The sequence below is a fragment of the Nerophis ophidion genome, linkage group LG18 (genome assembly GCF_033978795.1).
Source record: "Nerophis ophidion isolate RoL-2023_Sa linkage group LG18, RoL_Noph_v1.0, whole genome shotgun sequence".
Lineage (NCBI taxonomy): Eukaryota > Metazoa > Chordata > Actinopteri > Syngnathiformes > Syngnathidae > Nerophis > Nerophis ophidion.
Window position 1 is genome coordinate 43,690,346 of NC_084628.1, and position 22,691 is coordinate 43,713,036.

General features: G+C 39.5%; 1 protein-coding gene across 1 annotated transcript; it reads right to left on the bottom strand.

Annotated features, from left to right (window-relative positions):
- Positions 1-1,036: 1,036 nt before the first annotated feature.
- On the bottom strand, positions 1,037-16,844 carry LOC133537232 (rab5 GDP/GTP exchange factor-like). The gene is made up of 9 exons (XM_061878178.1): positions 16,409-16,844; positions 16,141-16,337; positions 12,501-12,673; positions 6,699-6,880; positions 6,489-6,570; positions 6,263-6,395; positions 4,938-5,029; positions 4,609-4,865; positions 1,037-2,351 (listed from the first exon to the last, which is right to left on the bottom strand). Exons 2-9 carry the CDS (start codon positions 16,320-16,322, stop codon positions 1,923-1,925), a joined length of 1,530 nt encoding a protein of 509 aa, XP_061734162.1. The 5' UTR covers positions 16,323-16,337; positions 16,409-16,844; the 3' UTR covers positions 1,037-1,922.
- Positions 16,845-22,691: the final 5,847 nt, after the last annotated feature.

Genomic DNA, 22,691 nt, shown 5'->3' on the forward strand with positions numbered 1-22,691 from the left:
ATACATACATATATATATATATATATATATATAAAATCAGAATTTTAAGACAAGTTGAAAAATTTCAGTAATTTTGCACTGTTGGATTTTCAGATTCTAAAAAACCTTCAAAATGCAATTAGGGAGTGAGAGAATAAGAAATTGAGTTCACCCTATTGAACTTAAATGAGCTGATCCATATACTGCACATAAGACCACAGCCTTTAAAACACAAATTATCTTTTGTCAAGATATTCAGATGCAAATGGACAAGATGTTCTCTCTTTGGAGGTGCTTGTGTTTAGTTGGTGAAGGTGCTCACTGCTTCATGTGCTGCAGTGCACTTTTGACAAAGGACTTCTTCCAGAGGAACAACCTCCCTTTTCAACTCCATCCTGCGTCTTCCTCTTAGTGAAGTCCAATTAGAAGCTTACAAAAATGGACATGACTTCCAGACAGCAAGCACGCCATCTTCACCACTCGTAGTCTTCTAGAAAGACTGGCATCAAGCATGCTGACAACCATTTTGGAGGTGACTAACAATGGTGCAGCTACTCGGAACTGAGAGCTTGTTTGACATTTTTTATTTTTATTTTAGGGGAGCCTGGGTTTTTGGAACAGTGGTCTTACAATTTTGATCAGCCAATTTTAGTAAATGGAAAAGGACAAGTGGTAGAACATGGATGGATGGGGTTGTTGGCAGTACATTTGTATACTCAACTTTTTTTCATGTCTGACTCCCATTGCTCTAGTTACAACCTTTTTAAGATCCAACAGTGCAACATCTAAATTGATCTATAAATGATAAGAGTGTGTATATATATATATATTATACAATAACAAACTTATAAGATTCCAAAAAGGACGTTTAAACCTGTGAGTACACTCACTCACTGAGCTCTAATGAGACCCACTACAAAAGATGCATCAAAATATGGGCCTGTACAAAGAATAAATTAACTTTTTACACATTTTGACTAAATATTAAGATGTCTTTACACTAAGCATCATCATTACCTTTGTAAAGGCAGAATATTTGACACAGCCTTTGTGTCGGATGGTGGTCGATGGCTTCTCCAGGGCTTCAACATGTGACTTAACATTGAGGCCTTGAGGCATCTCGGGGGACCAAAAGTGGACGTATATCCTATATTTTCAGACGTAATAAGGCTAAAAGTATAACAAACTTTTCAAGAATAGGCATACTCTCTCATTTGATGCAATATTAATGAGACGTACCACTGTGGGAAACAAGTAAAATGTGGAAGAGTTGTTTTTATATATGTATATATATATATATATAAAACCTATGTATTCCAGTTTTATGCGATAAATCAAACGTTAAACAGTTTATTTTAAACAGAGTCTGAAGGGTTAAATAGAATGGTGGCAGAGCAAGACATACACCGATGTGACCTGATATATCTTTCAAATATACTGTAGGTATGTTTTAAATAAATGGTTAAAATCCTAAAAAGTTCACAACAGATTGAGTTTAAGTTCCACTTCAGTTTTTCTTGTTTTTCCATTAGCTCTATCGCTACAGAATGTTGATTATGTCGAGCAACCAAAGTCTAAATATTTAAAAAATCCCAGCACCCCAGTGTGTCTGATAATGGCCTGATGGCAGGAGTAAGAGGACGTTTAGGATGATGTAACAAACATGTGCATGCAGCAACATGCATGCGCCTGTGGAAATGATTCTCTTCTTCAGTAAATAAAACAGCAATTTGATGAATCTGCAGATGTAGCCTCAATTGGGGGTATTTTAACTTTGATGCCGTCGTGAAACGTATCCTCACCTGTGGTTCACGTAGATGACATTTGTGCAGCTTGCGTGGGTTCAATCCCCACTCACCATAAGCGCTATAGAAGATGGATGGGATGTTTCATGTGCAGGCCAACCAGAGCGGAGGCAGCGACCTGAAGTGACAGGTCCAGCATCAACCAGCAAATACTTGTGGCTGCAGCGGCGGCGGCAGGTGCTCGTTTTCAACATTATCAGAGTCGATGGTCATGGAGGATGGCGGGGCCCCCGTGGCCGAGCTGGTGTTGGCGATGGGAGGGTTCGGCGTCTCAAAACTGTCCAGAACGCTGTGCACCTTCTGCTCCACTTCGTCCGTCCAGTCGATGAGGTCGTTCTCCAGCTGGCGCGCTCTCTCCATGACGCGCTCCTGCCGTTCACCGAGGCCCGTCAGTAGGTCCAGGCGCTTGTGGACTTGGCTGAGCGCCGCGCTGCCCGCGGTGCAAGATGACGGCCCGCTGGCTGGGAAGTTGGGGGACGCCTGGCCCGACATGTAGAGATCAAACTCCTCTGAGGTCATGTTAAGAGACTTTCCATCCAGCTTCTCAATGAAGGCCACGGCACAGCACTGAGGAGAGAGCATGCTTGTGGTCATTCATGGAATACATTGATGGTTTTCTTTGCAATTAGTCTCTGCCGCCCCCTAGTGGTGAAAAATATTGCAACATAAAGTACATCCATCCATCCATTTTCTCCCGCTTGTCCCTCTCCCAGCTGCACTCCGGCGGAAGGTGGGGTGCACACTTGGCAACCCTCCCGGATTTTATGGGAGACTCCCGAAATTCAGCACCTCTCCCGGGAGAGAAATTTTCTCCCAGACCTCCCGAAATTCAGGCGGAGCTGGAGGCAACACCCCGTCCAGCTCCATACGGACTTGAGTGAGGACAACCTGTTTTCACGTCCGCTTTCCCACAATATAAACAGCGTGTCGGCCCAATGATGTTACAACTGTAGAATGATCGAGGGCGAGTTCTTGGTTTCTTATGTGGGTTTATTGTTAGGCAGTTTCATTAATGTCCTCCCAGCGCGGTAACACACAACAGTAGTCACGTTTTCGTCTACCGTAAAGCAGTTCATCTGCCGTAAACAGAAATGTTGTGACACTCTTAAACAGGACAATACTGCCATCTACTGTACATGCACCACAACACCTCCATCATCTTTGTTGTAGCGTGCAAGGACGGGAGTAGAACAAGTGTCAAAAGATGGAGCTAACTCTTTTAATGACATTCACACTTTACTTCAATCAATAACGGAGCAGCATCTCCTCATCCGGAAACAACAACAACGGAAATGTGTCCTGTGAAAAAACGTCCGACCGAAAATCTCCAATAACTACAGTTCTTTGGGTGAATAATGTCAACTCACTATACCGGTATGTTTTAGAGCTTTCATGGCGAGTTTACTGACAGATTGTTATGGATGTGGGAGAGAGTTGTGACAGCACAGACACAAGGGGGCGGTATAGCGCTAAGATTATTTATTATATATATATATATATAGCTAATCCAGCCATCTATCCATTTGTCCCTATTTTGGGTTGCAGGGGGTGACGGAGCCTATCTCAGCTGCATTCGGGTTGAAGGCGAGTACACCATGGACAAGTCGCCACCTCATCACAGGGCCAACACAGATGTATATATATATATATATATATATATATATATATATATATATATATATATATATATATATATATATATATATATATATATATATATATATATATATATATATAAATAAAATAATACAAAACAATACAAACCACACTAAGGAAATGGAGTGTGACAAAATCCAAGAGCCAAGGTGTGTGACTATGTGTGTAGATTAGCTGTTGAGTGTTACCGTAAATGTTGAATGAGGAAGCAGACAAAACCAAAGAGGGCAACGCAGAAGGGAAACGAGATTCACGTGAGGCCCGTGGGGCAGAGAGAGGCGTCAGAGTCCGGGGGCGAGCGAGTAGTCGAGGAACGAGTGAGGCAGTCAGAGTCCAGAGGGAGATCCAGGGAAAAGTGAGACGCACAGCTCACTTTCAGAGCGACGGAGGGTAGGTACACCATTGAGAAACTAAGTTCCCGCAAGGATCCTCGGGTCCACTGGTCCTTATGCTGCTTGTCTTATTAATTCAGGTGCGCTGATAGCAGATTGTCTCCGGCAGCGGCGACGCGTGGCCGCGATCTGTGCGGCAAGCGCGGGGGCGTGTCCTGTGGAGCTCACAGTAGAGCCTCTCGGTGCTCCCGCAGATGAGGGAGAATCAGACTGCGCGTTCGTCGTAACACAGATACAAGTACGAACTTTAGAATAGTTTATATCAGTGGTTCCCAAGGTGGGCGGTACCGCCCCCCTGGGGACGGTGGAAGGATCTAGGGGGGTGGCAGTCCGAAGTCGAAGTCAGAAGTTCGAACGTTTGTTTGACGATTTGTACACAACACGTGCAGCAGGACGAGTCAGGAATTCACTGGGGAGCCAAGGGGGCGCCAGCCTGCAAAAGTTTGGGAACCATTGCTTTATATTATAGCGGAGGATGAATGTCCCACAACAAGGAGAAAAAGAAGAAGCTAATCGACAACGCCGTCGGCACACGAAATTTTTCAAGATTTATGGAGATCCCAAATACAGATCAGCATGTACCAGAAGGTAAGAAAAGTTGCTTTTGCATTATATTGCGATAAAGATAAGGCAAAATTCCAAAAAAGTGCGGTTCCCTTTTAAATGAATTGGGGGCTGTACCCAGGTGTTATCTTGCAATTTTGCAGGAACAGTTTGGTGAAGCTCCTTACTTCTTCCAGCATGACTGTCACAAATATATGAACTAATTTCCTTACCAGATTAGTGAAGTAGTAGCCATCCTCTCCGGTCATGAGCCTGCTGGGGTTGCAGAAGCGGGTGACGTACTGGATGTTCGACTGAAGCCGTGGGGGGTTTGCTTTCAGTACAATGTAGATGAGCGTCGGCAGGAAGTCGTCCGCCGACGCCGCCTCCTTCTTGCTGATGCGAATGGCGTTGAAGATGTGCTTACTGCATCGTGTGATGCACGCCAGCTTGTCCTTGGGCACTCGCTTGGAATCTATTTCGATCACATCTGGAAAGAGGCGGACATAATATTTTGAAAAAAAAAAAAACGGCCATTTTTTTCATCATTGTGAGGCTCAACCTGTGATAGCTTTAACCACACTGTCGGACACTTCAGGGATCTCCTCATCGACGGGAACGCAAAGCATCTCGATGGTGACCCAGTGCAAAGCTCTGTAAGTCAAACAAACATGTAAAACTAAAACACAATCCAATCCACTTTATTTATATAGCACATTTAATCAAGAATAACGTTTCCAAAGTGCTGCACAGCCATGTTAAAAACAATATTATGCTCCACCAATGACTGAATAAAACAAAAAATGAATAAAAATAAAACCAATAAAAACAATATAAAAACAAATATGATTAAAAACTATTTTAAAAGGGTAAAATCAATTAAAACAGTAAAATAAAAATCAAAGTGTACAAAAAACACAGAGGACAACAGAGGACCACACAACTCACGTAGTGTTAAAAGCCAAAGAATAAAAGTGGGTCTTAAAACGAGACTTAAAACACTCCACTGTGGAAGCAGTTTGATCATGGAGGGGCAGAGTGTTCCAGAGCTTAGGGCCGACCACAGAGAAGGTCCTGTCTACCCTGGTCTTAAGTCTGGTCTTGGGCACCACGAGCTGGAGCTGGCTCTCGGACCTCAGAGCGCGCGCAGGAATGTAGATTTGGATGAGGTCCGAGATATATTGAGGTGCCAGTCCATGTAAAGATTTAAAAACAAACAGCAATGTTTTGAATTCCATTCTAAAATGAACAGGGAGCCAGTGCAAACTCTGAAGAATTGGGGTTATATGCTGGCGTTTCCTGGCCCCTGTTAAAAGTCCTGCTGCCGTGTTCTGGACTAACTGCTGCCGCGTTCTGGACTAACTGCAACCGGGAGAGAGCTTTTTGGCTAATGCCAGCATAAAGTGCATTGCAGTAGTCCAGGCCACTTGAAATAAAAGCATGCACCACTTGTTCTAAAAGGTTAAAAGATAATAACGGTTTAACCTTTACTAAAAGATGAAGGTGATAAAAACACGATTTTAAAACGCCATTGACTTGTTTGTCTAGTTTAAAATGGCTGTCTATAGTGACGCCAAGGCTGGTGACTTTGGGACACACATCATGTTGCAATGGTCGCAAGTCAGTGAGGGCCGGGACAAAAACTAAAATTTCCGTTTTTCCCTCATTCATTATTAAAAAATTCTGGGCTAACCAAGCCTTGACGTCACATAGACAGTTAAGAAGGGTGTCAGGGGGCCGTGCCTTTTTGAAATCGGCATATAAATTTGGCAGTCATCTGCATAAAAGTGATAAAACACTCCATGTTTCTTAAAAATATCTCCAAGAGGGAGGAGATAAAGAGCGAACAGCGATGTCAATGTCTCAATCAGGGTGTTCTGTCCTGACCTGATCCTCTTCTGAATGGCCAGGTCTTTCTTCTCGTCATCAGAGGTTTCGGGACAGAAAACCTCCTTGTAAAGACGCGTCATCATGTACCTTTCCACCTCGTCCATGATGCCTTCTACATACTCAGAGGAACCTTGGAGCACAGACAGCAGCACGAGAAAATAGTTTTGATCAGTTTAGAAGTAACTAAGACATGTTATACAAGTGCAAGTAAAAACAGTCATGCCTTTGAACTGAGACTGGAGGCGATCAGAGAGATTCTGGTAGAAGTCCTGCACACATTCAGACATGTCGTCAGCACCCATGTCCTAAAAACAGAAGAAAGGAATGGGGATGTGGTTCCGAAAAGCCTTACAAACATTACGTATGCGATTAGTAGGATGGACAAAATGCTCATTGTTCGACATGAAGCCCATCAAAGAGCACTGGCGCTCACCCTCTTGTAGGCCATGCTCTCAGTAAAAGCCCGACATTGTTTAAAGATTTGTCGGCCGTATTTCAGAGGCTTAAGAAAGTCGATGAACTCTTTTGTTGCGTGGTCGTTGTCCAGAGAGGAGGCACGGTTAGCTGTGGATGTGGAACTTGGGCTGGACTGAGCATCAAAAGGGGCAGCAGCATCTGGAGAAAAGACATGTAATGATGCAACAAAACATAGCCCAAAATGACTTTTTTAAATCAGTTTAACATAGTACCAATGCAAATTTGACCGTGCTCCGTAACTATTTTATTTCAACAAATCCATACTTTATACCGGACGCAGCTCACGTTGGAGGTGTCAGCAAAGTAGCTTTCTTGTTGTCATCACAATTAGGGCTGGGCGGTATATGGAATATACTCGACATATCGCGGATTTGTCTCTGTGCGATATAGAAAATGAGTATATGGTGATATTGGAGTATACGTTCTTACACAATTGCTTTTAGCTGCGGGCATTACACTACAGGCTTTTATCTCTCTTAATGTCTCTCTTCACAAAGACATACAACAAGCGCACCTACCTACATACGTCACATACGTGCAAAGATACACACCCTTGCTGAGCAGGGAGGTAGCGGCATGGGTAACGTTAGCTGTGATACTAGCGGCGTGATGCGAGTGGTAATACGAGAGAGAGAAGGTGCGAATCTGGTAACAAATGAAGGAATAATTCATTCCCAAGAAAAACAGTAGGGGGTCCATCATCTGGCGCTGGTTTGGCTTCAAGCGGGAGAATGTTGAAAAGACAACCGTAATATGTCAAGTATGCGGCAAAGGTGTTGCTACAAAAAGTAGCATTACTGCTAATTTGTAGCATCATTTGAAAAGTCACCCAGTGCTTGAAACTCTGCATGTCAACATCTCTGTTTGATGCCACACCAACAAAATGCCCACGCAACCATTTCCACATCAACACGTATGAAAAAAATAGTCAACAACAGAAGGACATAATGTCCGCAGGAACCTACCACATAGCGAAGGACATACACTATTTGATTTCCTATTATGCAGCTCATTTTTATTTGACACTTATTGAAATATCTTGTGTGACATCATGCACAAAAGACCAATTTATTTGTTTTAAACTATTGTAGTGGCGTTCTGTACAACAAGTGCACTTTAATTTAGTGTTGTATTGATATTTCGTCTCAGTGACATCATTCACAAAAGTGCAGAAACAGCTTGTTTTAAAATGTCTCTGACAATCTTGCACTTTCTGTTTTGAAATGACATGAATGTCTGTGCCACTGCTTAATAACGGTTTCATAAATACACTTTTAGTTGTGATTTCCCTCTCTGCATGAAAGTTTAAAAGTAGCATATATGAATGCAGTATGAAGAAGAATGTTTGAATGTAGACACATAGAATCATCATACTGCTGTCATTATATGCATCAAGTATTCATTCAAGGCTAAGGCAACATATCCAGATATATATGGTGTATCGTGAAATGGCCTAAAAATATTTTTAAAAAAGGCCATATCGCCCAGCCCTAATCACAATGCGTGATTAGAAAAGCTTTGAATCTGAAGCTTTGAAACTCCCGCATGATTGGAGCTCCGTGGGCTTTAGGCAATCACTTGCACTAACTCTACACTAACAACTTGCACTTTATTAAAGATGTAACTTGTTTGTGAACACTGTTGCCAGGATGTATGAGCTAAGGGTTAATACAATATTCTATATTTTTCCAACATTTTAAATAATTTGCCCCCGATAAAGCACAACATATGGACAAAAAGTATTACGGCACCTGTAAACTTGTTTTTTTCATACGGCGCTTCACTTCTTCCGCATATTGTTTTTGTTACAGCCTTATTTCAAAAGAGAATAAATTAATTTTGTCCTCAAAATTCGATACACAATACGCCATAATAACAATGTGAAAATGTTTTGTAAAAAAAATAAATAGCAAATGTATTTAAAAATATCACATGTACATACAGTAAGTATTCACAGCATTTGCTCAATACTTTGCTGAAGTGTATTTGGCAGCAATTACAGCCTCAGGTCTTTTGAATACAATGCCACAAGCTTCCCTCATTCCTCTTTGCAGCTCCTCTCAAGCTCCATCAGGTTGGATAGGAAGGATTAGTTTTTATCCAGGATGTATCCGTCCGTACATTACTGCATTCATCTTTCCCTCAATGACTAGTCTCCCAGTTCTATGCCTCTGAAACACATCCCCACACCATGATGCTGCCACCACCATGCTTCCCTTGGCCTGGTGATGAATGGCGCCTGGTTTCCTCCAAACATGATGTCTGGCAATCACACCAAAGAATTCAATCTCTGTCTCATCAGACTAGAAAATTATATTTCTAGTGGTCTAAAAGTATTTCAGGTGCATTTTGGCAAACGTTTTTTTTTTGTTCACTAAAAAATAGCTTTTGTCTGGCTACTCTGCCTTACAACCCTGATTGGTGGATTGCTGCGGAGATGGTTGTCCTTCTGGAAGGTTCTCTTCTCTACCCAGAAGAATGCCATAGCTCTGACAGAGTGACGATCAGGTTGGTCACCTCCCTGACTAGACTAAGAGAAATGCAGCAATGTACAGAGACATCCTGGATGAAAACCTGAGCTTTTCATCCGACCTGATGGAGCTTTAGAGGAGCGGCACAGAAGACGGGGCAAAACTTCCCCAAGAAAGACATGACCAAAAATATTGGCACCCCTGCATTTTTGTCCGATAAAACACCACTTCTTCCAGAAAATTGTTGAATTTAATGGTATTCATATGTTTATTTAAAGTTAAAAGTTAAAGTACCAATGATTGTTACACACACACACACACACACACACACACACTAGGCGTGGTGAAATGTGTCTTCTGCATTTGAGCCATCCCCTTGGTTACCCCCTGGGAGGTGAGGGGAGCAGCAGTGGTGCCGCGCTCGGGAATCATTTTCGGTGATTTAACCCCCAATTCCAACCCTTGATGCTGAGTGCCAAGCAGGGAGGTAATGGCTCCCACTTTTATAGTCTTTGGTATGACGTGGCCGGGGTTTGAACTCACAACCAACCGATCTCTCAGGGCGGACACTCCAACCCAGGGGTCACCAACATTTTTGAAACCAAGAGCTACTTCTTGGGTACTGATGAATGCAGAGGGCTACCAGTTTGATACACACTTAAATAAATTGCCAGAAATAGCCAATTTGCTCAATTTACTTTAAACTCTATGTTATTATTAATAATTAATGATATTTATCTTTGTGGAAACACTGACCATCTTAATGATTTCTCACAATAAATATATATGTTTTAAATAGGTTAAAATCCAATCAGCACTTTGTTAGAATATATAACAAATTGGACCAAGCTATATTTCTAACAAAGACAAATCATTATTTCTTCTACATTTTCCAGAACAAAAATTTTAAAAGAAATTCATAAGACTTTGAAATAAGATTTAAATTTGATTCTACAGATTTTCTAGATTTGCCAGAATAATTTTTGGGAATTTCAATCATAAGTTTGAAGAAATATTTCCCAAATATTCTTTGTCGAAAAAACAGGAGCAAAAATGAAAAATTATATTAAAATATTTTTATTATTCTTTACAATAAAAAAAATCTATTTACTTTAACATTGATTTAAATTGTCAGGAAAGAAGAGGAAGGAATTTCAAAGGTAAAAAAGTACTGTATATGTGTTTAAAAATCCTAAAATCATTTTTAAGGTTGTATTTTTTCTTTAAAATTGTCTTTATGAAAGTTATACGAAGCAAAGTAAAAAAAGTAAATAAATGTATTCAAACAAGTGAAGACCAAGTCTTTTAAATATTTTCTTGGATTTTCAAATTCTTTTTGAGTTTTGTCTCTCTTAGAATTAAAAATGTCGAGCAAAGCGAGATCAGCTTGCTAGTAAATAAATAAAATTTAAAAAATAGAGGCAGCTCACTGGTAAGTGCTGCTATTTGAGCTATTTTTAGAACAGGCCTGCGGGCGACTCATCTGGTCCTTATGGTCACCGCGTTGGTGACCCTTGCTCTAACCACTAGGCCACTGAGTAGGTTATTTATTTTGTTTACATTGGAACAACACACGAAAAAAAAAAATGATTTTACAAATAAAATGTATTATCATTATTAAAATAAATAAACATGTGAATGCCACAGCATTTATTATTTCAACAATGTTCTGGGAGAAGGGAGAAGTGGTGCATTACGTGCATGTGTTGTTTTTTAGTTTTAACAAAGTTGCACAATTAAACAAAAATTCACACTGATATTATGGGGTATTTTGTAAATAATTTTAGGGACAAAAAAATAAGATTTATTAAATTTTGGGATAAGGCTGTAACATAACAAAATGTGGAAAAAGTGAAGCGGTAACAGCCAATCAGCAGTGCGTATTCGGAGCGCAGGTAGTAAATGCTTCAGCGTCGAGCAGATAGGTGTTTAGCAGGTCAGCATAAGGCAGCGTACTCTCCCCAAATGATAATAAACACCTCCCAGTCAACTACTACTAACATCACTAGGAGCCCGTTTACTTTCTAGAAACAAACTGCAGCTCAGCTCCCTCACAGTTCTGGCTTGAGGTGAAGGCTAATTAGCTTGTAGCGTAGTGAAGTGAAGTGAATTATATTTATTTAGCGCTTTTCTCTAGTGACTCAAAGCGCTTTGCATAGTGAAACGCAATATCTAAGTTACATTTAAAGCAGTGTGGGTGACAATGGGAGCAGGTGGGTAAAGTGTCTTGCCCATGGACACAACGGCAGTGACTAGGATGGCGGAAGCGGGAATCGAACCTGCAACCCTCAAGTTGCTGGCACGGCCACTCTACCAACCGAGCTATACCGCCCCCCAAACGTTAGCTCATTTTGCAGTGTGTGTGTTTTACGGACAGAAAAGCTTTGAATGGCAGGGTCCCTGCTATCACATGTTGATAACAATATAACATTTATATAATAAAATTCAACTACAGCCTTCCCAAATGCTGTGATAAAAAAAGCATGATGAGTTGACTTGAAACTGTTTAATGTTGCACTTTTTATTTGTAGAAGAAAAGTTTTGTCATTTTATTTAATCTGAGCAACAACTTGAGGCAGTTTAATGTTGATTAAGGTGGGCAGAATTATTAGTGATACCAATGTTAAAAGGATCAAGCCATTGTTTACAAATTTGGTAAATAAATAACCGAAAAATGTATATGTTGTTGTTTTCTTACTGTACTAAAAATGAACCGAACCATGACCTCTAAACCGAGGTACGTACCGAACCGAAATTTTTGTGTGCCGTTACACCCCTAGTTATTAAACTTGAAACTGTTTAATGTTGCAATTTTCATATGTAGAAGAAAAGTTTTGTCATATTTAATCCGAGCAACAATTTGAGGCAGTTTAATGTTGATTAACGTGGGCAGAATTATTATAGTGTTCCCAATGTTAAAAGTATAAAGCCATTGTTTACAAATTTGGTAAATAAATAACCAAAAAATGTATATTTTGTGGTTTTCTCACTGTCGAAAATGAACCGAACCATGACCTCTAAACCGAGGTACGTACGGAACCGAAATGTTTGTGTACCGTTACACCCCTAATGAACGCTGATTTAAAGCTGTGTTGCCGAAAAACACAATTGCGGTTTAAGAATCAGAGCATATCATTATTTCTGTCAGTGATTTTACATTTCACCTTCTACTAATTAACTGACAAAGATATAGGCTGGAGAAAAACTATGCTACTCTGAAAAAAAGGAGTTGAATACTAAATTTCATGACAAGACAGTTTCTGTAAAACAACATCTATTTTACCTACCTTTCTTTAGTGGTGTTTTAATAGAGGGAGTGAAAAATTTGGTGACCGTGTTGACTTTGCTGGACTTTTCCTTTGTCTTGCGTTCCTCAAACTTGCTGAAAGAGGTGACAGCTGGCTGCGACGTCGACGTCTGATGTCTGCTTGCATACGCTTCCTCTTCCTCTCGCTGCAGCCTGACAGACAGAAAATAAGCAGATCACTGACTAATCAAAAAATGGATGCTTCAGAGCAGGGGTGTCCAAACTTTTCCCACTAAAAGTCTAAGTATGCAAGGGTCATTTAGGTATTTTTTATTTTCAGAACCGACTCAATAAAGATTTTTTTTATACCTTTAGGGATACCTTCAAGTTTGGTCGCGGGGACCTACTAGCATCCTTCTCAGTCAGAAGAATATTAAAAATAAGTCCTATGTAATATTAAAACATTTTTAATTAATTTTTTTTTTTTTTTTGCCTCAAGAAAGCCAAAAACATCACTAAAAGACAGCACACACCCGGGCTTCCACCTGCTACCATCAGGCAGGCGCTACAGGTGCATCAGAGCCAGAACAAACAGGTACAGAGACAGCTTCTTTCCCAGAGCTGTCACCATGTTGAACTCTAACTTATAATAATAATAATTCACCCCTATACAATATCCTGCCCTTATATTCTACTGTGGAATACTACCCTTCGAGTGCAATACGTCTGAAACTGATTGTTATTTATTACTTCGGTACTCTTTTCTTGTTCTGTATATTGTACAGTATTTTGTATTTCTATAGTGTTTGTATATTGTACAGGATTGCTTGCTATTTTTATTGGATAGTAGTCTGTTTATTTCAATTATTAGTTTTTCCTTTATTACCTCTTGTGTTATTTATTTTACCCCATATTTCTTCCCACAACCGCACCTTAAAGACCTACTGAAATAAGATTTTCTTATTTAAACGGGGATAGCAGGTCCATTCTATGTGTCATACTTGATCATTTCGCGATATTGCCATATTTTTGCTGAAAGGATTTAGTAGAGAACATCGATGATATAGTTCGCGACTTTTGGTCGCTAATAAAAAAGCCTTGCCTTTACCGGAAGTAGCAGACGATGTGCGCGTGACATCACTGGTTGTAGGGCTCCTCACATCTGAACATTGTTTACAATCATAGCCAGCAGCAGCTAAAGCTATTCGGACCGAGACAGCGACAATTTCCCTATTAATTTGAGTGAGGATGAAAGATTTGTGGATGAGGAAAGTGAGAGTGAAGGCCTGGGGAAAAAAAAGTAAAAAAAAAAAAAAAAGGCGAGGGCAGTGAGAGCGATTCAGATGTTTTTAGACACATTTACTAGGATAATTCTGGGAAATCCCTTATCTGCCTATTGTGTTGGTAGTGTTTTAGTGAGTTAAATAGTACCTGAAAGTCAGAGAGGTGTGGCCACGGGTGTGTTGACACCAGAGTCTCTGGGAGAAGTCACGGCAGAAGCAGGAGGACACTGACTACTCTGATCTTGGGTAAGAAAACAGACTCAGCACTGCCCCCCCTCTCCTCCCACGACACGGCCATAGTCCTCAGCCCGCATGAAGTAAGACTCACCTTGCGTAACAACACAAGGAAAGCCGCTGGACCTGATGGCGTCCTGGGCCGTGTGCTTAAGATGGATTTGTCTACATTTTTAATCTGTCACTGTCCACATCCTGGGTCCCTGCCTGTTTCAAAACCGCTACAATTCCCATCCCCAAAAAGGCAAACATTTCATGCCTCAATGACTACAGACCTTTAGCACTCACCTCCATACCTCCAAATGGAGAGACTGATATTGAAACATATTAAAAAGGCAATACCACCATCCTTTGACCCATATCAGTTCGCATACCAGGAGAACCGATCGACCGAAGACACCATCGCTCTTGTAATCCATAGGCTCTTGGAACATCTTGAACTTAAGGACACTAATGCAAGACTTCTCTTTGTCGATTTCAGCTCATCATTTAACACAATAAGACCAAACAGACTCAGAACTAAGCTTCACAACCTTGGTCTGAACACTTTCCTCTGCAACTGGATTTTGGACATAAATCGCACACAGTACGTGAAAATAGGTGAGAACATTTCTGCCACGCTCATCTTCAACACCGGTGCCCCACAGGGTTGTGTGCTAAGCCCCGTGCTCTTCACCCTCCTCACACATGACTGCATAGCCCCTTCAACATCCAACCTCACGGTCAAATATGCCGACGACACCACGGTGCTTGGGCTCATCAGCAACAATGACGAGACAGCATACAGGGCAGAGGTCCAACAGCTGGCTTCATGGTGTGCTAAAAACAACTCGGTTCTTAACACTAACAAAACCAAAGAACTAATTTTAGACTCCCGCAGGAAATGGCAGAAAGAACACCCTCCACTTGTAATTAATAATCTCGTAGAAAGGGTCAAACAATTCAAATTTTTAGGGGTGACCATCACAGAAGATCTATGCTGGACATTAACACTGCTTCTACAGTCGGAGAGACCCAACGTCTTTTCTTTCTAAGGAAACTAAAATGCGCAAACATTCCGCAGAAATCAATGATAAACTTCTACAACTGTGCCATCAGCAGTGTCCTCACCTACGGCTTTTAGTGTGGCTCGCTAGCTGCACTAAAGCAAACCAACAGGCCCTCCAGCGAGTGGTTAAAACGGTAGGGAAAATCACAAGGACTATACTCCCAGAGATGAGTGCCATGTACACAGCTCGCTGCTTAAAGCGAGTACGCAACATCCTGAAGGACAAATACCATCCAGCACATGGCCTCGTCAACCTGCTACCCTCTGGAAGGAGGTACAGATCGATTCGCACCAGGACCACCAGAATGTCTCGCGGTCTGTATCCCCAGGCTGTGAGACTGCTAAATGAACAGCTTGCCCCCGACCATCTTATTACCTCACTCGTCACCACCTCAATAATTGTGCTCTGGACACTGCATTGCTGCAGCATCAACACCTATCAGACTTTTCATCAATAAAGTACTATCTATCTATACAAACTATCAGACTGCATGGTTGGTAGTAGTGGCTTTCAGTAGGCCTTTAAGTTGGAGTCTTCCATCCATCTATCCATTTTCTACCGCTTATTCCCTTTTTGGGGTCGCGGGGGGCGCTGGCGCCTATCTCAGCTACAATCGGGCGGAAGGCGGGGTACACCCTGGACAATTCGCCACCTCATCGCAGGGCCAACACAGATAGACAGACAACATTCACACACTAGGGACCATTTTTTTGTGTTGCCAATCAACCTATCCCCAGGTGCATGTCTTTGGAGGTGGGAGGAAGCCGGAGTACCAGGAGGGAACCCACGCATTCACGGAGAGAACATGCAAACTCCACACAGAAAGATCTATTTCTCTATTTTGTTTCCATTTAAACCCTCATTATTTACTTTTATTTAAATTGATCTCAACACTGTACACTGCTGCTGGAATTTTTATTTTCCTGAAGGAACTCTCCTGAAGGAATCAATAAAGTACTATCTATCTATATAAACTATCAGACTGCGTGGTCGGTAGTAGTGGCTTTCAGTAGGGCTTTAAGTTGGAGTCTTTAATCATGTTATATGCAAACATAATGACAATAAAGTCTATATTCTATTCACACCCGACTGTATCTCACAGAGTAGGGCCAACCTTTCAGCTAAAGCCCAGTCGTCTTGGATCTGTTTTTGTTTCTCTCTCTGGTTCTCCTCCCGCCAGCATTTAGAGCACAGGCCCTGCCAGGCAGTGTTGCCATAAAAGCCACATCCTTTAGTACACAGCAGCTCAGACTGGTCCAGATGGATTCCACGACGCCCAGACCGATTGGCCATCATCTTTCCAGATTAAGACTGCCAAGAGAAGAGCAGACACATGCAATGTGACTACAACCTAATCAATGTTGTAACTATTGTTTGTTTACCTTTTAGTTGCTCCTTAAAGACATGACGTGCAACTTTAATTCACACGGGCGCAACGTCTTACTAGCAAATGTCGTCGTCCCGTAGCGAATCTGAATAGAACAACCTTGTCAGACTATATCCTCGGCAATGCTATTAGGAGTCTTTCATTGATGTTATAGAAACAAATAAATGAGTTAATCCGTGGCTAGCTCGCAGAGCTAATTAAAAAAAGCGTACCTTTGACAAGAAACGTAACAAAAAAATAAATAAATATGACGTTTGTTTTGTGATAACGTACGCGAGACAAAGCTATCAGGTAACGTCGTTCCCGCTCCGGTTTGCTGAGTGGGGAAATGTTTATAATGTTTACAATGTTTACATTGTCAAATAACTAGCTTCTTATCTCAGTCACTGGCAGCCATCTTGTCCTCTCTCCAGGGGAGGGGAGGGGGGCGTGGTCTTCTTCGTGACGTCACGTATTGTAAAAGATATATCACCATCTAGCGGATTAACGTTGGCCATACATATTTTCACCAAATCATCGTCCATAACAGGGGTGTCCAAACTTTTTCCACGGAAAAATGTAAGCATGCGGGAGCCATTCTGATATTTTTCATTTTCAAACCATTACAAAATACATGGATTTAATTTTTTAATCCTTAGAGCTCCTGGGGAGCACAGAAGTTCTCAGTCACAAAATTTTTTAAAATAAGTCAAATTATTATTTTTATTTTTTATTTAATGCTTACAGTAAATCTCGATATATCAACTTCACGTTGATATAAAGTAAAACAAATAAGGTTTTATGCATTTTCTGTCAAAGACAACTTTGTTTTTTATAGCAAAACTGAAATATGAAGTATTTAGATAGATAGATAGTAATTTATTGATTCCTTGAGATGATTTCCTCCATCCATCCATCTTCTTCCGCTTATCCGAGGTCGGGTCGCGGGGGCAACAACCTAAGCAGGGAAACCCAGACTTCCCTTTCCCCAGCCCTTTCCTTTATTTAGCAATTAAAGCCCTCAAAGATCAATAATGCAGGACACCATTGATTTTAATTATTTGATATTTTTGAGTAATCACAGTGAAAAATTAAATAAAATCCTACTAAATATATTTGAGATCCGAAAGGTTCCCGACTCATAAAGTGATGCATTTTATTAGTTTTTTTTTCTTTTTACTTTTAACACTTAAATTTCAAGATCAACTTCCGACATATCTTTGGATTTTAAGTTTGAACTATTATTTTGTTTTATGCTCTTTCGTCAAAACTTTGTTTTTATATGGCAACCACACAACATATGCAATATTTTTTCCACATAAAACATTTTAAAGTGATAATTTTCTAAGTAATAATTCATTTTAACAGATTTTTTTCTCCTTTTTTTTGAGCAATTGAAAAAAAAATAAAAACAAAAGGGAAAAAAACTGCTCGCATGGCAGCTTTGTGTCAACATTGCCACTTTTTCTTATTAGATTTCACCTCATTCCACTTTTTTTTTATGTTTATTTTTGCAATACCATCAATTTTGCAATTTTTGCAGAATGTGTGGCGGGCCGGTAAACGATTAGCTCCGGGCCACAAATGGCCCCCGGCCCGCACTTTGGACACCCCTGTCTTAATGTAATAGTGGGATGTTGTTGTGCTATTATATGAAGGAGATGTTACAAGGTGTTGTGTTTTATTTTGAAGGATTGGTTTTATTTTGAAGAACCGGCTGTCCGGTTAAAACAATATTGTTGTGGGTATAGGTCAGGGGTAGGGAACCTATGGCTCTCGAGCCAGATGTGGCTCTTTTGATGACTGCATCTGGCTCTTAAGATAAATCTTAGCTGACATTGCTTAACACGATAAGTCATGAATAGATCTGCTGGTAATCACAGTGTTAAAAATAACGTTCAAATTGTAAAACATTCTCATGCATTTTAATCCAACCATCCATTTTCTACCGCACCTGTTCAAGATGTCGCATTAATGGTAAGAGGTGTTATATGTATTATTGGTTAGCTTTAGAATAACAATGTTATTAAAAAGAATAAGAGACTTATTATACTCTAAAATGTTAGTCTTACTTAAAAATGCACGCATTTAGTTGTATTCAGTCTTTAAAAAAATTATATGGCTCTTACGGAAATACATTTTGAAATATCTGGCTTTCATGGCTCTCTCAGCCAAAAAGGTTCCCGACCCCTGTTATAGGTGATGTGCTGTTTGAAGTAAATGTATGCACAATTTAGTTAACTGAGGAGTACAGTGTCTTGCCCAAGGACACAACGGCAGTGACTAGGATGGCGGAAGCGGGGATCGAACCTGGAACGCTCAAGTTGATGGTATGGCCGCTCTACAAACCGAGCTACACCGAGAAAAAACTACGGGCGTAATTGCCGCCGGGGCGCTAATTAATTTAAAACGTCTTCTCACTCTGGCGCTTATCAAAGGCATGCGGTAAAAGTAAGCATGCGCTAGTTATTTCAAAACCTCTTCTCACTCCGGCACTTACCAAAGGCATGCAGTAAAAATTTGGGTGTGATGTAAGCTTGGACCCTAAATCCTACTGAATAGCTCTTAATCGTATTCCCTTTATGCGATTTCAAATTGCCGTTATTGAAATCAGCCTCCTCCATTTTGAAAATGATGACAGAAGTGTCACTCGTGACGTCATGAGTTTGACCCGGCGGTAATACTAAGCATGCGCTAATTATGTTGGGAAGCGAGTTTAACCCAGCAGTAATTCACGGCAGGCGCATACTATATGCCCTGCGGCAATTCAAGGAAATACGGTGTGTGTGTGTATATATATATATATACTGTATATATATATATATACTGCAGGGTCGTTCTCCCAGGAAGGCAGACGGACTACTCGGGACATGGCATTTAGGTAAAAACATGATTTAATTTAAACTAAAAAAAGATACAAACAAAAATCGCTCACAGTGGAGGCACAACTTAGGCTAAGGAACAAAGCTAACGCATAAACAGACTATGAACATAAATCAAACAAAACTTACTTGGCATGGCATGAAGCACGAAACTATGGCAAGGCATGAAACAAGTCAGCACAGGGCGACTGACTGGCAAAGACGAGCTCAAATACTGCCTCTGATTAGGGCTCGGGAAGCAGGTGAGCGGGCATTTGGTCCACCAGAGACAGGTGGACAAAATGAGTAACCAAGGAAACCAGACAAGGGAGTGGAAAAAAACAGGAACTTAAAGAGTCCAAAGGACAAACAGCACATGGCCAAACAAAAACATGATCAACATTATTGGTTAGCTTCAGAATAACAATGTTATTACAAAGAATAAGAGACTTATTATACTCTAAAAATGTTGGTCTTACTTAAAAATGCACGCATTTAGTTGTATTCAGTGTTAAAAAATATGACATGGCTCTCACGGAAATGTATTTTGAAATATTTGGCTTTCATGGCTCTCTCAGCCAAAAGGTTCCCGACCCCTGGCATATAAGAATATTGTATTATTTTTAAGCAAACTATGAACACGCCAAAAAATGTGTCCTTTATCATAGTTACAAGTATGACAAAAAAGCGTGTGATTATCTGTGGTATTCAGTGAGGTAAAATGAATTAAATGTGCTGACAGTTCATTCTTTCTGACAAATAAATTGCCCTGAGTGGAGCGGATCACCACTCCAAGATGGCGGCCCCGCGTCACGTCAGCGGCAATAGGCAGTAGCGCTCGATGCTGCGTCTACTTAGAAGATGTCTCGATGTCATCAAACTCATGACTCGAGTCCAAATCATGTGACTCGAGTCCACACCTCTGCCATTTAGTGGTCAATTGTACGGAAACTGTGCAATCTACTAATAAAAGTATCAATCAATCAATATTTATACACTAAACACATCCATCCATTTTTATATTAAATATGTATCCACTAAAGATATATTTATTATTTATACACTAAACATTTATACATGTATACACTAAACATGTATTTACGTGAGCATGTCACGCAAAGTAAAACACACATCGCCATCTAGCGGATTAAAGTTGTCCATACACATTTTCACCAAATCATTGTCCATAACAGGGGTGTCCAAACTTTTTCCACTGAGGGCCGCACACTGAAAAATCAAAGCATGCGGGGGCCATTGTGATATTTTATCATTTTCAAAACAATATACTTTTTATTTTTAGGGCTCGCTCAAATTAGGTCCTAAGGACCCAGAAGGGTTTCACTCTTAAAAAAGGCTCAAAATAAGTCATATATTATTTTTTTCATAAAACCCTTGAATCTCTAATTAATTCTACTTCATTATTTTTATTACATTTTATGAGCTTATTGTCGAAACCCTATTTTTGAGGCAAAATATGCAATATTTTTCCCAAAAAGATTTTCAAAGTGAAATATTTAATGTGAAGTAATTGAATCCCTAAATAGGTCAATAATTCATAGCAAAATTGATTTGAATTCATTATTATTATTTTTAGCAAAGACAGTTATTAAATTCCACTTAAATACTTAGGGATCCAAAAGTCCCCCACTCATAAAAAGGCCATGCTTTTTTTTTTTCATTCAACACTTAAATCTCTATATCAGCTTCATATAATATATATTGTAATTGGTTAAAAAATACAAAACATAAACAGTGGTATAACTGAGCAAATAGGTGAAATGTAACAAGAAAATGTTACAATGTTGACTCTAATAACACAAAGCTGCCATGCAAGCTGTTTCTTTCTTTCTTTTTTTAAATATAATAAATAAAAATCAATATGAATTATTGACCTATTCAAGCCTCCAACTATGTCCCATTAAATATTCCACTTTGAGATATTTTGTGTAAAATTTTGCATATTTTGTGTTTGCCACACGTTTTTGTTTTAAAACGAACAATCAAAAAACAAACATTAAAACTTAAAATTGACTGATGGATCTGAAGTTGATCGAGATTATTGTGTTAAAAGTAAACAAAATTATAATTTATTTAACACTTTAATGAGTAGGACTCTTTTGGATCTCCAATAATTTTAGTGTGATTTTTTTTTTTCAAGCGTCATTGCTAAAAAAATAATGAATTTAATGTTGTTCTGACATATTGACCTTTTTAAAGCTATACTTATTATATAATCTAAAAATTCCACTTAAAAATTTTATTGGGTGAAAATATTGCATATTTTCTATTTTTTTGACAAAATGAGCAGACAACTTAATTTTTTAAAAATGTTATATTGACAGATAGACCTAATGTTGATCTACACCAGTGGTTCTCAAATGGGGGTACTTGAAGGTATGCTAAGGGGTACGTGAGATTTTTCAAAAATATTCTAAAAATAGCAACAATTCAAAAGTCCTTATATAAATATATTTATTGAATAATACTTCAACAAAATATGAATGTAAGTTCATAAAGTGTGAAAAGAAATGCAACAATGCAATATTCAGTGTTGACAGCTAGATTTTTTGTGGACATGTTCCATAAATATTGATGTTAAAGATTTCTTTTTTGCTGAAGAAATGTTTAGAAGTAAGTTGATGAATCCAGATGGATCTCTATTACAATCCCCAAAGAGGGCACTTTAAGTTGATGATTACTTCTATGTGGAGAATTCTTTATTTATATTTGAGTCACTTGTTTATTTTTCAACACGTTTGCAGTTATTTTTATATCTTTTTTTCCAAATAGTTGAAGAAGGACCACTACAAATGAGCAATATTTTGCACTGTTATACAATTTAATAAATCAGAAACTGATGACATAGTGCTGTATTTTACTTCTTTATCTCTTTTTTTCAACCAAAAATGCTTTGCTCTGATTAGAGGGTACTTGAATTAAAAATGTTCACAGGGGGTACATCACTGAAAAAAGATTGAGAACCACAATCAGACAACTTTATGTTGTCTGATTGTTTTTATTGTAATTTCAACATAAATGTGATGCAACTTTTTGTTGGATGTCATCACTGGTACAGCAGTGACATCTTCTTCTAGCTTTGTTTTAACTTGAAATAATCCATAAAAAAACATCTTTCAAATAGCTTAATTTGAGTTTGAGTTTATTTGGAACATGCAAGCATACAACATGATACATCACAATTTCCAGTTTCTCTTTTCAACATGTTTGAAAAGGAGTAGGAACATAGGGAACATTTGGGAGTGGTTGTCATGTGACTATCTCAGGATACTGCCCAAAATGACAGCGTCAGGTAGAGTAAACGAGCTCATTTACAAAAGTTTAGTTACTTTTTTTAACAATTAAATCTAATTTTAAATACCTTTTAAATTGTAATAGGGTGTCTAACATTACAGTTCAACTTTTCCTACTGGATTATTT

Excerpts from the sequence above, each read along its gene's own strand:
- LOC133537232 (XM_061878178.1), bottom strand. The coding sequence starts at position 16,322 with ATGATGGCCAATCGGTCTGGGCGTCGTGGAATCCATCTGGACCAGTCT. Across the intron at positions 4,866-4,937 it reads TGTGGTTAAAGCTATCACAG|ATGTGATCGAAATAGATTCC; the intron begins GTTGAGCCTCAC and ends GCCTCTTTCCAG. Across the intron at positions 2,352-4,608 it reads GCTACTACTTCACTAATCTG|TGCTGTGCCGTGGCCTTCAT; the intron begins GTAAGGAAATTA and ends CTCTCTCCTCAG.